This window comes from Nyctereutes procyonoides, unplaced genomic scaffold (genome assembly GCF_905146905.1).
Source record: "Nyctereutes procyonoides isolate TBG_1078 unplaced genomic scaffold, NYPRO_anot_genome, whole genome shotgun sequence".
In the NCBI taxonomy this organism is placed as follows: domain Eukaryota; kingdom Metazoa; phylum Chordata; class Mammalia; order Carnivora; family Canidae; genus Nyctereutes; species Nyctereutes procyonoides.
Genome location: NW_026575024.1, coordinates 27,439,225 through 27,454,760, shown reverse-complemented (window position 1 = coordinate 27,454,760; position 15,536 = coordinate 27,439,225). Strand labels below are relative to the sequence as shown.

The window sequence follows — 15,536 nt, the reverse complement described above, 5'->3', positions numbered from 1 at the left end:
GATACTAATGTTTAAAAATGGATACATCTCATATACAGATTTGGATTCTAACCTCTCTGGGGAAAAAAAAAATATCTGTTAACACTGTGTTTGCATTTCCACAGGGCAACAAACACTCCTAAGTACCACTACTGACATTTGATATTGTCTCCCCAGCTCTCGGCCTTCGAACCAAGATGCAATGTATAGGTGCAGGCTGTTTGACTGCCTGCATTTGAATCCCAGCTCCGCCCCTTGCTACCTGTGCATCCTTGGGCAAGCTACTCAGTGTTCCTGAGCCTCACTGGCCTTATCTATAAAACTACGGTGGTTGATTTATTTAACCCATTTTTCTTGAGCATCTACTCTGTGCCAGGCATTTTTTAGGCACTTGGGATATAAACAAAGTGAACAAAGATCCTCGTTCTTGTGGAGATCATACTGTGGCAGGGGTAGACAGGTAACAATAGTTTAACAAATAGGTAAGTTATAGAGTGTACTGAAAGGTTGATAAATGCTGTAGGAAAGCAAAAACCAGACTCCAAAGTGCACAGGGAATGGGATATTGGGGCAGGGTCCCATTTTAAAACAGGCTGCTAGGGAAGGACTTGCTGAGAAACAGGCCATTTGTGCAGACTTGAAGGGGGTGAGGGGGGCCGCCAGGTGGTGAGCTGGGGAAAGTGTACCAGCAGAGGGAACAGCTAGGCAGAGGCCTGAGGCAGGAGCTGGCCTTAATGTGGGAGAAACAGCAAGGAGGCTGGTCCCGTGGGAAGGGAGACAGGAAGGGAGTCAAGGTCACAGGCGAAGAAAAGGAGAAGGTAGTGTCAGCAAATCAGGTAAGGCCTTACAGCCACCGAGCATTTTGGTTTTACTGTGTGAGGTGAGAGCCATGGGAGGTGCTGAGCAGAGAAGGGCATGACCTAACTTTGGTTATACATGGATCTGCCTAATTAGAGCACTGCAAAGATTAGATTCAGGGGTGGGGGGAGCACGAAGGGGAAAGCCGGGAGACCAGGGAGAAGCTGGTGTAATAATCTCAGTGAGAGGCGATGGTGACTCAGGCCAAGGAGAAGCTGTGATGATGGAGAGAAGTGGCCAGGTCAGGCCGCATTTGCAAGGTTGGCTAGGCTCTGGGTTGGATTCGGAAGGTGAGGAAAGACAGGAGCTAAGGATCGCTTGCTCGGAGGGTTTGGCTTAGAGCCAGCAGGGAGCTGGAGCTACCACCTTCTCAGGGGTGAGTGACATAGCAGGGGTGGGGCGGGAGGGGAGGGTTGATGGGAGCATTTTGGGATAGTTGAACTGGGATTCAACATGCAGGTGAACACGGCTGGAAATACAAACCTGCCATCTGGGAGCCAGGTTTGGGAATGATAGTCCTCACCTCATAAGTTGTTAGGAGGGTAAATGAATGAATTTGTGTCTGTAAGGCACTGAGAAGAGGGCCTGGCCTCTGGTAAGTGCTCATGGGGGTTAGGTGTTCTTGTTGCTCTGGAAGAAATCCCAGCTTTGGCTCTGACTCCCTCTTCCAGAACTCCAGGCTTCACATCCCCCTGGGGATGGGACAGTAGGTTGTCAAGATGGTGGAGAAATTTCCTTTCCAATAAGTTAGTGTTTAAATCCATCCTTGAGGGATCCCTGGGTGGCACAGCAGTTTGGCGCCTGCCTTTGGCCCAGGGCGCGATCCTGGAGACCCGGGACCGAATCCCACGTCGGGTTCCCGGTGCATGGAGCCTGCTTCTCCCTCTGCCTCTCTCTCTCTCTCTCTCTCTCTCTCTCTCTCTCTCTCTCTCTCTCTGTGTGTGTGTGTGTGTGTGTGTGACTGTCATAAATAAATTAAAAAAATTAAAAAATTTTTAAAAAGTTTAAAAAATAAAAAAATAAAAAATAAATAAATCCATCCTTGAGGGGCGCCTGGGTGGGTCAGTCGATTTAGGGTCTGCCTTCTGCTCAGGTCATGATCCTAGGATTCTGGGATGGAGTCCTGCATCAGCCCCACAGCATCAGCCCCACAGCATGGAGCCCTCACATTGAGCCCCCAGATCAAGCTCCCTGCTGGGTGGCGAGCCTGCTTCTCCCTCTCCCTCTGCGGCTTCCCCTGCTTGTGTGCTCTCTCTCTCTCTCTCTCTCTCTCAGATAAATAAATAAAATGTTTTAAAAAAATAATAAATCCACCCTTGGGTCATTTCTCTGACCACTAGTTAACTCATCTGTAAAATGAAGATAATAGTCCCCTTTCTCAAAGAGTGATCATGAGGAGCTAATGAGAAATAGTGGACTTAAGTGCCCAGCACATGGTAGGAGCTCCCAATAGTCTTTTTCCTCTCTACCCGTGGCACGTAGGGAGAAAAGAAGCAAAGTCAGTATCCATCCCATCTGTTTATTCAAAGGGAAGGTAAGACTGAAGGTGTGCAGGATGGGGAAGGGGCATGGGGCACAGGGGCAGTAGTGCCTGCCTGGTAGGGAACGGAGACCTCCAGGCTGGAGGTGGGACCTGGGCCAGGTGCAGCGGCGCCTCTCTCCAGCTATCTTGGAGCTCCCCCTCGTGGAATGAATGGAGATGATGTGTCTGGCTGTGGAGCCTGCAGGATGGAGGTGCTGGTACCCCCAGTAGGACACATTTGTTACAGGGTAAGTTCAGGACTTGTGGATGATGGTTTCTAGGGGAATGAATATTGAGGGACAAAGACATCCCAGTTCTCCTACCCCTGGCTCTTGGAGACCATTTAAATGCATGTTCAAAGTATCTTCTGAGCCATGTAGGACCATCAGGCCTCCAACCAGGCTCTCTGGATCAACCATCTTCCACTCCTGGAGGTTCCCTGGAAGCCAGGAAAGTGTCCAGCAGGCCCCCTGTTCCAGCTGTAGAACAAGAGTTGGCCCAAGAGGGGACAGAAGATGTGGGTTCAAATTCCTGCAGACGGCCAGCCTCCCTCAGCCACCTCATCTGTAAACTGAGGCTAAACATAGCCCATGATGGGTGGGACAGAGGGGCTCTGATGCCAAAACACACATAGAAAACCTTCTGTGGGAGGTGACTATTTGCACCATCCTGGAGGTGAAGTCCAAGTGAATGTTTCTGACCCATCCTCGGGCATCCTGGAGCAGCTGACATAGGAAGGGGTCAGGGGATGAGAAAGACTCCACTACCTCTCCCCCCAACGTTGTCTATGGAGAGTAATGCTCATAGCTGGGGAGAAGAGGAAAGTCATGGAACTCTAGAACCTGATCCAAACCCCTCATAGTATGGAGACAGGAACTGATGGTCTGAAAGGATAAGTGGCTTGCCCGGGGTCACACAGAGTACGATGGGGATAGATCAAGGAGGATGTTTTCTGCTCCTGAAGGGTCTTGGGAAGGAGGGTTAGGTGGGAAGTTTTGGGAGGACTTGGGAAAAATTGGCATCTTGGATGAGTTGGGGCCCAATCCTTGGGAAGGGGCACTGGGATTTGAGCTCCAGACTCTCTTGACCTAGGGTTCTGGGGGCATAAGAGGAAGGGGCCCCACTGAAAGTGAGAAGTTAGGGAGACAATCGGAGGGCAGGGTGTGGTGGGACAGAGGAATGGTCCAGACCCAGGTCTGGCTCCTCCTCTGGCCTTGTGGGCAGCTCAAGAGTCCCGCTTGGGCTGGATGGTCTGCACAGACGATTGCCCAAAGGGGCTGGCAGGTGGTGAGAACCAACACTGGCCATTGGCGTCTCGGAAGATGGGCGACAGCTGCTGTTCTGGCTCATCCCCGAAGATCTCCACGTGGCCATCAGCGTCGGGGTCCAAGGGTTCTGCCTTCATGTCCTGGCTCAGCCAGCCAGTCACGGCCCAGAAGAGGCAAATGGCCAGCAGGATCCCAGCCGCCACACAGAGTGCTGTGCCTGCCAAGCGGCAGGTGCCCAGAGCCTGGTTGTAATCGGCTGCCCGCTGATCCAACACCAGGAACTCCCCCTCTCCGATGCCCTCCAGCTTGGGGGGTACCGCATAGCCGGTGGTCAGGGCTGCCACACCCAGCAGCAGAAGCAGGGTCGCCGAAGACAGACTGATCTGGAGACAGGCAGACAGATTTGGAGGTAGCCAGGGCCGGCTGGGGGGGAGGGCAGGTGATCCCAACTGGACTTAAAGGTAACACCTTGGTCTAACTTTAAGAGATAGGAATCACAGGGGATTCACAGAACACATCTTCTAAGATCTAACTGATGAAGGGCACAAGCTGTCAGGTTCTATTTGGAATCTTGAGGCCCCTTGGTCAATGAATGTCCTTTCTAGCTCCCACTTAGTGGGTTTTTCTGTCTACCTTGAGTTTTCCTCCATTGTTATTTGGGTCCCATCTCATCTCTCTGTCCCATCTACTTATTTCTCAGTCAAGATAACTCCTACACATCCTTCAGACCTCATCTCAAACCTCATCTTCTCAGGGAAGCCTCTCAGGATGCCGCTGGGACTGGGTCAGGGTCTCCTGCTTTGCATTTGTACAAACCTGCGTACATTTGTTCTTCAGTGCACTCACCCTGGTGCACACTTGAACATGTACTCTCATTACTACGGGAGTGTGGTCGGCCTGCCCTGCTGGAATGAGAGCCTGGAGAGCCATGAGAACAGACACAGTCTGGATCCCCATGGCACTGGCACAGAGCCACAGCTGAGTGAATGTTTGCAGAATGACTAAATGAACCACAGCGAGGAGCTCCTAGAGGAGAGGGACCAAACACATCTTAAATTCTCTGTCCTCAAGAGCCTAGCACAGTGCCTGGCAATTAGAAGATGCTCAAAATTTAAAAATACATACGCACCCTCTCCGGAGAATCTTCCCTGATCACCCCAGGTACCGAGAGCGTTTCCTCTCTGATCATTTGTCCTGAGGTTGTGCATTCACTCTACGTATCTTGGCACTTTGCCTCCCCTCTAGAATGAAGCCCTTTGAAAGCAGAGAGGAAGGACCCTCTGCCTCAGTCCCCTTACAGTATTTGCAAAGAACTGTGCCCATTGTAGGGATTCAGCTTACTGCCACCTTTCCCTACACTGTGAGCCCTCACTGACCACTCTCCCTGGCAGTTATAGACACTGTTTCTCTCATGTCTTCGACTGCCCTGGCAACAGAACCTCAATATATCATTGTGAAGCCACAGTAAGATTTAACTGAGATGAAGCCCTTCCTGCCAGTCAGTGTTTACTAGCCCCCTGGCCACCGTAATTAGTTCAGAGAAAGGCATGTGATCCAATCAGAGCCAATGCAATGCTTGACAGGACTGGAAATGGAAAGCATTGCTTCTTTTCTGAAGGAAATACTGGAGGAAATTCTGATTTCCTGTAGATGGTGTGGAGTGAAACACTGAGGATCAGCATGGTAGCAACTACCTGGGGAACATGTGGGTAGATCCTAAAGCTAAATGAGTCACAGAGTAGGGGCACCATGGTGGGGTGGGGGGCTGAAGACTAAGAGAAATCTTGAACCACTGGATTGACCTTTGTCTGAAGTTGCTCAACCTCTGGTCCTTTCAATAAAATGACCTACATTTTCCCTTTATTGTTTAAACCTGCTTGAATTTTTTAAAAAAATATTTTATTTTTAGGTAATCTCTGTACCCAGTGTGGAGCTCAAACCTGTAACTCTGAGATCAAGAGTTGTACATTCTACCAACTGAGCCAGCCAGGTGCCCCAAATTTGTAAGGTTTTGAATGACTTAACAGTAGCCATTTGCCAGTTTTTTTTAAGTAGGCTCCACGCCCAATGTGGGGCTTGACCTCACGACCTTGAGATCCAGAGTCACATGCTCTACCAGCTGAGTCAGCCAGGTGCCCCCCAACTGGGTTTTTGTTGTTCTTGTGGTTGCTTGCATGTGCAAGACTCCTACCTGCTATACCTTCCCATTTCTTTCTATCCACTGATCCCATCTCCTCCCTGCAGCCACAGGAAATCACAAAAGTTGTTCTCTGGCCTTACCTTCCAGCACAGTGAGGGCCAGGGTCGGCGGGGACACAGAATAGGAGGCCCCTCAGGGTCATCGCTGAGAGCTGTACCTGCACAGTCTTCATAGAAGAGATGCAGGTAGGAGCGGACCCCATACCATTTGCCATCTTCCACATTGGGGCCGCGGCTACAGCTGCAGGAACGGTCACAGTCTGGCATCGTGGATCTCTGTGGGGGAAGTAAGGTGCAGTGGACAGAGGGAGCGATCCGTGAGACCCTCCCAGGCCCCTGAATCTTTGTGTGTCATCTACTTTTCCTCCCATTTTAGGTAACCCACACTCATAATACAGCCTGGTCTTCTAGATACTGATTTGAATTTCTACACATACAATGTGAATGAGTCAGTGCACAGGATCTCTTAAGGCCAGTGCTTGACATTTGTAGATGCCAATAAATAAGGTTGTTTAGTCTGGAGGCCACCCAGTGGCTAAGACTGTGAGTTTTGGGGTCTGACTGTCGGATGAAATCCCAGATCCACAACTTCCTGGCTGTGTGGCCTTAGGCGAGTGCCTTCCACTTTCCAAAAATTGGTTTCCTCATCTGTAAAGCAGCTAATAATCACACCTGCTTCACACAGTTACCATATGTGAGGCCAAGAAATAGTACCAGTTGTCATTACTATTACTATAATTTCTTAATATTATTATTTTTAAAGATTTTATTTATTTGACAGAGAGAGGGGGAGGGGAGCACAAGCAGAGGGAACAGGCAGAGGGAGAGGGAGAAGCAGGCTCTCTGCTGAGCAGGGAGCCCAATGTGGGACTCAATCCCAGGACTCCAGGACCATGACCTGAGCTGAAGGCAGATGCTTAACCGACTGAGCCACCCAGGTCCCTCTCTTCATTATTACTTTTATCCTAAACTTTTTGGGTCCCATATCTGGAGTAAGAGGTTCTCATCCCCCATCTCCTCTCAAAATCTTCCCCTCTTTTGGTATTCTTGGGGATAACTGTCATCATGGCTGACACTTGCCCAATCAGGACAACTTCCCCAGGTGCAAGGTTCTAAAAAATCCCTCCCCAGGACTGCCCCTCACAAGGCCACAGCCTCCAAACCCCAAGTCATCTTGACTCCAGAGGAGGTGAAAGTCAGGGCCCTCTTAGGTTTAAGGGTTTTTAGCTTTCTAGGGAAACCTATCTAAGAACCCTCCTTTTTTAAGAATACATTGTTTATTGAGGTATACTTGACAAAAAGCATATTAGTTTCAGGTGTAAAACATAATGATTTGGTATTTGTGATGATCACCATAAGAAACCTAGTTAACATCTGTCACTGTACCTAGTTACCAATATATTTCTTTCCCTATGAGAGAACTTTTAAGTTCTACTCTCTTAGCAACTTTAAAATATGCAATACGGTATTATTAACCATAGTCACCATGCTATACATTATATCCTTGTAACTTATTTATTTTATAACTGGAGTTTGTATCTTTGACTCCCTTCACACATTTTGCCCTGCCTATGGCAACCACTAATCTTAAGAATTTCTCTTTTCGGGGATGCCTGGGTGGCTCAGCCCTTGAGCATCTGCCTTTGGCTCAGGGCATGGTCCCGAGGTCCCGGAACTGGGTCAGGCATCGGGCTTCCCTGCATGGAGCCTGCTTCTCCCTCTGCCTATGTCTCTGCCTCTCTCTGTGTGTCTCTCATGAATGAATGAATAAATCTTTAAAAAAAAAAAAAAAGAGGGATCCCTGGGTGGCGCGGCGGTTTGGCGCCTGCCTTTGGCCCAGGGCGCGATCCTGGAGACCCGGGATCGAATCCCACTTCGGGCTCCCGGTGCATGGAGCCTGCTTCTCTCTCTGCCTGTGTCTCTGCTTCTCTCTCTGTGTGTGTGTGACTATCATAAATAAATAAAAATCAAAAAAAATTTTTTTTAAAAAAAGAAAGAATCTTTTCACAGACAGAGACACTGAAAACTTGGTAATGGAAAGTACTTGTATATCCATAGGCAGACAGGACTACAACCAAAGTAGGGGATGAGGGGAAGGGTGGGTTTGGGAAGGGGGTGTGTGTTTGCACTGGCGAAGGACTGGGCTCCTGTGTCAGGACCCCTGAACAGTTTCAAACAAAATAAAGCAGTGAGTGTGGTGCCTGGGTGACTCAGTTGGTTGAGTTTCTAACTCTTGATTTCAGCTCAGGTCATGATCTCAGGGGTCGTAAGATTAAGCCCCCAAGTACTCAGGGGGTGCATTTTGAGATTCTATCTTTCCCTCTCCCTCTACCCCAACCCCTGCTCGCAGGCTCTGTTTCACTAAATACATAAAATCTCTAAAAAATAAAAATAAAGCAATGCACTTACACCGAAGGATAAGACAGATTTCTAGACTCCCCCTCTAATTTCCAGTCAGATGTGGCCTTCAATTTCCTGCATGGAGACACTCACCAGCACCCACATACACAGCACAGACAGATAGGCATATACATACACAAATCAGAGACATACCATGGACTGATGCACATACACACCAGAGACACACACCAACACGGATACACAAACCTAACAGAGAAATACCCAGACAGGCACACATATACCACAGAGAGACATATTCAGATAGACACACGTAGCACAGAGAAACAGACACACAGACACACTACACACAAAGACACTCCACACACACACACACACACACACACACACACACACACACACAGCCAAAGCGTGCTGGGGCGACCCTTGGAGCCCCCACGGATCCACACAAGCGCCAGAAGTGCTTTTCTTAAAAGCCTGTTCTATAAATAAATCGCGGCTCTTCACAACCCTCACCCACAACTCGGGGGGAAAAGAAAAGAAAAGGAAAAGACAAAAAATACATCTTTTTGGACAGTGAATGGGAAAAGGCAGAGACCAAAAACGAAAGAGAAGAAGCCGACGGGCGGTCCCGGGAGGGAGCGGGGATCGCCCCGCAGGCCGGTGGGCGGGGCCCCGAGGGGTGTGGCCAGTGAGGGACCCGCCCCGGCCCGGCGCCCGCGAGGCTCCCGGGGGTCCGGAGGGTGAGTGCCGGCCGGGGGCCGTCGGCGTCAAAGCAGCGACTATTCGTTAAACACCCTAGGAGGGGAGAGGGGGCAGGGAAGAGAGGCTCAGGAATTGTTGGTCTGGGCCAGCTCCTGCCCCTGCAGCTCACGGTCCCTCTTCCCCTAACTATACCTGGTCTCTGGATCTTGCTGGGACTGGAGAAGGAAGGTGACCTTGACCTTGACGCCGCCTCCCCCTCGGCCTGGCCCCTCCTCCCCCCGAGTTAAGGTTGCAGGGAGCGGGTCCGGCGATCAGGGGGAGCGGGACAGAGGAGGCTCCGGACCCCACTGCGGGTACCCGGGACGCCGGTTGCCCTAGGAACAGCTGGGGAGGTGTCCCTGGGCAGGAGGAGGGAGGAGCTCCTCGGTGTGAAAGGAGCGGGAAGAGGAGGGGGCCGCAGGGTCCGAGGGGGGAGACTGCGGCGGAGGCGAGGGGAGGGAGGAGTACGCGAAGGTGACAGGCGCGAGGGCCTGAAGACGGATGGAATCTGTTGCCTGCGCCGCCTCAGTTCTCCTTCCCAGACCCCCAGGCCCTCCCACTCCAGTGGCGGGCGCTGCCCTGGCTCGGTGAAGGGGCGCCCTGTTGGGGGGCCAGTTCCTCCTGCTCTACACCGCACCACTGTTTCTGACCGGCCCACCAGTTCCCTGGTCGAGATCAACAGCCGCCTTTCCCCCAGGAGGAAACTGAGGCACGGAGGGTGGGAATAGGTTTCTAGCAAAGAGGTGGGTAGCGTCTCGTCCTCTGAAGCCTTTGCGCATCCACTCGGCACTGAGGTGTCTCCGGGAGATGGGGCTGGTGAGATCTCTGCCCCCTGCCACTTCTCTGGGACCTCACCGCCCAAAGCCCAGGGCACACCAAGGCTCGGGCGCCGCCGCCCCGTCCGAGGCTGGACGCGGCCGGGCTGGGGATGCGGGCTGAGGTGGGGCTCCCCGGAACCCGGGAGAAGGCGGGGTGGGGGTCAGGGCGCGCGTGGAGCAGGGCCGAGCTCACCTCTCCGCCTGCTGTCTCCGCCGAGCGGGAGCCAGAGCGAGAGCCGAGCAGAAGCTGCTTTTGTCGGCGCCTGCGCCGCAGCCCGGGGGCGGGGGTGATACGGGGGTAGGAGGGGGGCACCCGCCCGCCCCAAGGGCTGGCTCTGCAGATTGCGGACCCCTGCAGGACGGATAGCCCCTGTCTCCTTCAAGAGTTTCCTTCTCGGGGATCCCTGGGTGGCGCAGCGGTTTGGCGCCTGCCTTTGGCCCAGGGCGCGATCCTGGAGACCCGGGATCAAATCCCACGTCGGGCTCCCGGTGCATGGAGCCTGCTTCTCCCTCAGCCTGTGTCTCTGCCTCTCTCTCTCTCTCTCTGTGTGTGTGTGACTATCATAAATGAATAAAAAAATTTAAAAAAAAAAGAGTTTCCTTCTCACTCTGAGGCCCCAGACCGCTCGCGGAAACCCCACGGCCTCCCCGGAACGCACTCCCCCCCTTCGGTCCCTCAAACTCCTCATCCGACATTCCATCGCTCCCTCCATCTCTCACCCCTCTGACCCAAGACCCTTGCCTTCACTGAGCCGTCACTTCCTCATTGCATCCTCGGCCCCCTCTATAGGTTTCCATTCCCTCCACGGAGTCCCTAACCCAGTACACAAACGCTCATCTTGCTGAGCTGCCACCTGCTCCACAGATTCTGGTCTCTCACCCATGGCTGAGCCCCCTCTCCCTCGGGAGCCCCCTACTTCTTACGGAGTCCCCTATCCTCTCTCCATTCTCTTTCCCTCTTTGACCCCCTGACCTGGCTAAGGGTCAGCCCCTCGAATCTTGAGAAGGGAGTTGAGGTTAGGGAGGAGGGGTTGGGAGAGTAGCTTCCTTTCCTCTCTGGAAGGAACAAACGAGATAGCCTCCCTTGGTCTCTCTAACCTACCCTCAGGTCTGCCCTGGGCAGCGTGTGCGGAGAGCCAGCCCTTGCCAGATAATTGTGTCTACTTCATTTCTTGTCCTGTGCCCACAGCCTTGGTTTTGTCCCACACTTGCTGTGTGGTCTTGGGAAAGTCACTGCACTGCTCTGAACTTCATCAAACAGCATTGCACAAACATACCTTCATGCCTTGAACATCCATTCTGCCTCTCCATGTGCTGGGGCTGGAGATACAGAGACCAATAAACTGCAAGATGAGGCCATATCTTTTTCCATTCACTGTTGTGTTCCGAAGCGTCATGTCATGCTTGGCATTGAGTAGGCCACTCAATAAATATTTACTGAACATAGACTCATAATAATAACAAATATATGATGTTCACTATGTGCAAAGGGCTTGTCTAAGTGCTTTCCATGTATTAATTACTCATTTAACTGTGTGTGAGACAGACAGAGACAGAAAGAGGAAGTCCTGGTGCCCAAAACTAAAGGCCTCAAGTGGTGACAGGACATGAAGCTGGATAAGCAGGCATACACGACACCCTTCAGGGCCTAACAAGCCAAGGAAAAGAGTTTGCAGTTCAACCCAAGAGTCATGGGGAACCATGGAAGCATTTGAAGGAGGGATGTGATCTGAACTGCACACTGAAAAGATCCCTCTGGCTGCAGGATAGAATGCTCCAGAGTGGCAGCAGAGAGACCAGTGAGGAATCTCCACATCAGAGATAATTATGTCAGCCTAGTGGACCTTGCAGAGAAATGAATGGCTCCAAGAGATGGTAGGGGGTAAAATGAGCTACAGGAATAAGAAAAGATTGGGAACAACCTGTGCTGGTTTTAAAAATGGCCACAAATTCTTTAGCACTTCTCCAAAGGAGACGGGGGAATCTATATACCCTCTCTTTGTATCTTGTATGAGCTGATGGCTGCATGGGGCAAGTGATGCTCTGACATCTAAGGCTAGGACATAAGAGGACATGCACCTCCCCTGGAACTCTGGCTCTTGGTGACCCGAGGAGCCATGCAGGAAGTCTATCTACCTTGAGGCCACCATGCTGTGAAGAAGCAGAAACCACATGGAGAGGTCCACATGAAGCTACCAGTCCCAGCTGAGCCTGGCCTTTGAGTCATCCCACTTTAGGCATCAGATGAGTGAAGAAGCAATCAGATGATTCCAGTCCACAATGGTTTGAATCAGTTTCAGCTCTGATGATATGGGAGAGGGGATGGATGAGGTTCTAGAGGCAATGGGAAGGGATGAGGTCAGGTGTACAGGAAGGATGGGCTTTGGGCCAGCACAGGAAAGATCCAGTGTCCTCTGAGAGCTGGGGGAAGAAGGAGGGTGGCCACCAAGAAGAGATACAGTGTGGTGGTTATGAGTTGAACTCTGCATGTAACAGATCCATGTTTGAATCTTGGTTCTGCCACTCACTGCTTACATGATTTAACTGCTCTAAGCCTCCGTTTCCCTGACCATAAAATAGATATATTAGTGGTTGCTTCTTAGGAAGGTTATAAGAGTGAAATGAGATATGCATATAAAACCCCTACTGAAGCACCTTGCACAGAGTAAGACCCCAACAAATGATCGTTGTCACTACTACTATTATTGTTACATTAGTTTATAGGTGAGGAGGGTAGGGAATTGAGTGACAAGACATCTGATAAATTGAATGCTCTGGAGAAAAATAAGAAGCATCATCTATTAAGAAAGAGGAAGGTTTTAAGGGTGCCTGGCTGGCTCAGTCAGTGGAGCATGCAAGTCCTGATCTTGGGTTTGTGAGTTTAAGCCCCATGTCGGGTGTAGCACTGACTTAGAATGTAAATTATTAAAAATAAAAAAAGAAAGAAAGAGGAAGGTTTTAGTTCAAAAGGAGGCTTAAAAAGGGTGGTGGATCAGACATAAAAGGCCACATATTGTATGTTTTCACATATATGAAATAGCCAGAGTCAGAAAATCCACAGAGACAGAAAACAGGTTAGTGGTTCTTAGGGGCTGGGAGAAGGAAGGAATGGTGAGTTATTGCTTTGTGGTTTTCCTTTTAGAGTGATAGAAATAATCTAGAACTAGATAATGGTGCTGGATGCACGACATTGTGAATGTGCTAATGATAAATTTTAAGTTATGTATAGTTTACTACAATCTTTTCAAAGGGTAGTAAAGATTTGGAATAATCAATAATGATAATGGCGGTGGTGGTGACAGATGTCACATACTGAGCATTTCCTGTGTGCCAGCATAATTTATCTTCTCAATGACCTTATGAGGTCACTTGCCTGAGGTCACCAACCTGTCATTCAGACACAATGTGGCAGAATCTGAATTTGCTCCCATGGCTTTGAGGCCAGGATCTGTAGAGACAATAGCGTGTATGGTTGTGACTTTCTTTGGCAGTGTCAGGAGAAATGGGAATGAAGGAGGCCACTGGAACCCCAGCTCCTGAACAGGTGGGGCAGAAAGAGGGGGTGAATGTGGATGCAGAGAGCAGAGGAGAAAATAGACCTGATAATGAACCTCAGGATGGATCCTGGCTCAGTAAGGAAGGATGCCAATGCAGCTCAGGAGGAGAGCAGATGGATCTGTAGAAGATGCAGGAATTCCAGACGGAGGAACTCAATGAAGTCCAAAAATAGGTAGATGGGAAGGAAGGGAGCCTGAGGTCAGAGAGTGGGACTCTGTAGTTAAAGATTTTAGATGTAGAACCCTGTAAGAGATGAGAAGGTTTACTAAGCCAGTGCTATCCAATAGAAATTTCTCCAACAATGGGAATGGTCTAGATCTGTGTGTGCTGCCTAAACAGGAACCACTGGCCATATTTGGCTATTAAGCATTTGAAGTGTGGCTAGTAAGACTGATGAACTGAATTCTAAATTTCATTTGACCTAATTATTTTTTTTACTTATTTATTTTTAAGTAGGCTCTATCTATACCCAATGTGGGGCTTGAACTCACGGCCCAACATCAAGAGTCACATGGTCTACCCTCTGAGCCAGCTAGGCACTTCCTAACCTTAATTACTTTAAGTTTTAATAGCCACATATGGCTAGTGCCATCATATTGGACAGTCAGGTGTCAGTGGGTCAGCCAGGGCCCCACTTGGAACATAACTAACCGTCATCTTAGATCCCCACTAACCATTCTCTTTCATCTAGGGCTTTTGCCCTGCCCCCTAGTGGTCTCTTCTCTACATTGTGCCACAGTGAGCTTTAATGCATGAGTCAGATTCTCACAGGGCAGTCTCACTGCCTGCTCAAAACCCTCTAATGACATGTCATCTTACTCAGGATAAAAGGAGAAAACTGTGGTAGATTAAATATGGCCACAGACTCTTCATCACTCTGCCCTTCAAGAGATGGAGTTTATTTCTCCTCAGTCTGAGCTGGCACGGCGGTTGCTTCAACCAGCCAAAGGTGGCAAAAACAACGTTGTGCTTGTTCTGGACTTAGCTCTCAAGAAGACCAGTTTCTTCTTCCCTGCCTCTTGGAACACTCCCTTCTGGAAAGCTCCCTCTTGGAGCCCAGTCCCCGTGCCTTTAAAGAAGCCCAAGCCACACAGAAAGGCCACATGCAGGTGCTCCAGCCCCAGCTGGGGTTTGACAGCCCCGGACAAACCTCCAGCCCACAGCTAGCACAAAACACTGTATTGGACAGCATGGTGTGAGTGAGTCATCTCAGACATGTCAGCCCACTTGGGCCCTCGGATGATGTCACATGAGCAGAATAACTATCCCACTAAATCCTATAAACCCACAATATCTCAGGAGATAATAAAACAGTGTTAAGCTAGTAAGTTGAAAGATGATTTGTTACACAGCAATGACTACCCCAAACTAGTCTTACTAGGACCCGCGATTGCCCCTCCCCCACAACCTTACTTACCTAGTGATCTCCTCTTCTTCCATCTCCTCACTCACCACTCACCACCCCGGCCGCACCGGCATCCTTGAATGAACTAAGTGCATCAGGCGAACTCCCATGTTAAGGTGTCAGAGCCTTTGTACTTGTTTCTCTGCTTTTACTGATCCTTCTCCAGATATCTGCATGGCTAGCTTCTGGCTTTATTCAGATCTCTGCTCATATGTCAGCTTGTCAAGGAAGCTTTATTTCAATCCTGTGGTAGAGACATAGACTGCTCACCAAATTTCCATGTGCATCACATACATTTCCTAGTTCCCTTGAAGTCAGAAAAAAACATGTGATTAGTTCTGGCCAATGAGATCCAGGTCTCCAAAGAGTTCCTTGGCGGCAGATTTTCTTGGAAGGGAAAGAACAGAACTTAAGATTCATTTAGTTAACAGAAAACCCTGAAAACAACTGAGGGTGAGAAATTGGGTTGCTAAGAAACCTCCTAGAATGGGGAGATGTTTGGCATCCATTGCTAGGCAACCTAAAAGAAGCTAGATAGGCAGGTTTGGCTGTAAGCAGTTTCTCCCTCCTTTTCATAGGCTCCCTGAATGCCAGACTGGATATGGTCTTAAATATTTCTGGTCCAACCACCTAACTGCCTAGATGGGGAAAGTAAGACCTCAAAAGGCAAGATGATTAGCCCAAATTCCCTGTAATTTCTTGACAAGAGCAAAGACAAATGGCCTAGGAGGGTATTGTTATGGGGAGTGAACTGGCATGGTTGAGGCAGAGTTTTAGGGTACAGCTGCAACTGTAAAAGGCCTTGAATGCCAAGAATCTTAGCATTC

The 15,536-nt window shown here is 49.9% G+C and overlaps 1 protein-coding gene across 1 annotated transcript; it reads right to left on the bottom strand.

Moving 5' to 3' along the window:
* Positions 1–2,462: 2,462 nt before the first annotated feature.
* NRSN2 (neurensin 2) lies at positions 2,463–14,983 on the bottom strand. Its single transcript, XM_055304861.1, has 3 exons — positions 14,722–14,983; positions 5,908–6,102; positions 2,463–4,010 (listed from the first exon to the last, which is right to left on the bottom strand). The coding sequence occupies exons 2-3, from the start codon at positions 6,091–6,093 to the stop codon at positions 3,585–3,587; spliced, it is 612 nt and encodes a 203-aa protein (XP_055160836.1). The 5' UTR covers positions 6,094–6,102; positions 14,722–14,983; the 3' UTR covers positions 2,463–3,584.
* Positions 14,984–15,536: the final 553 nt, after the last annotated feature.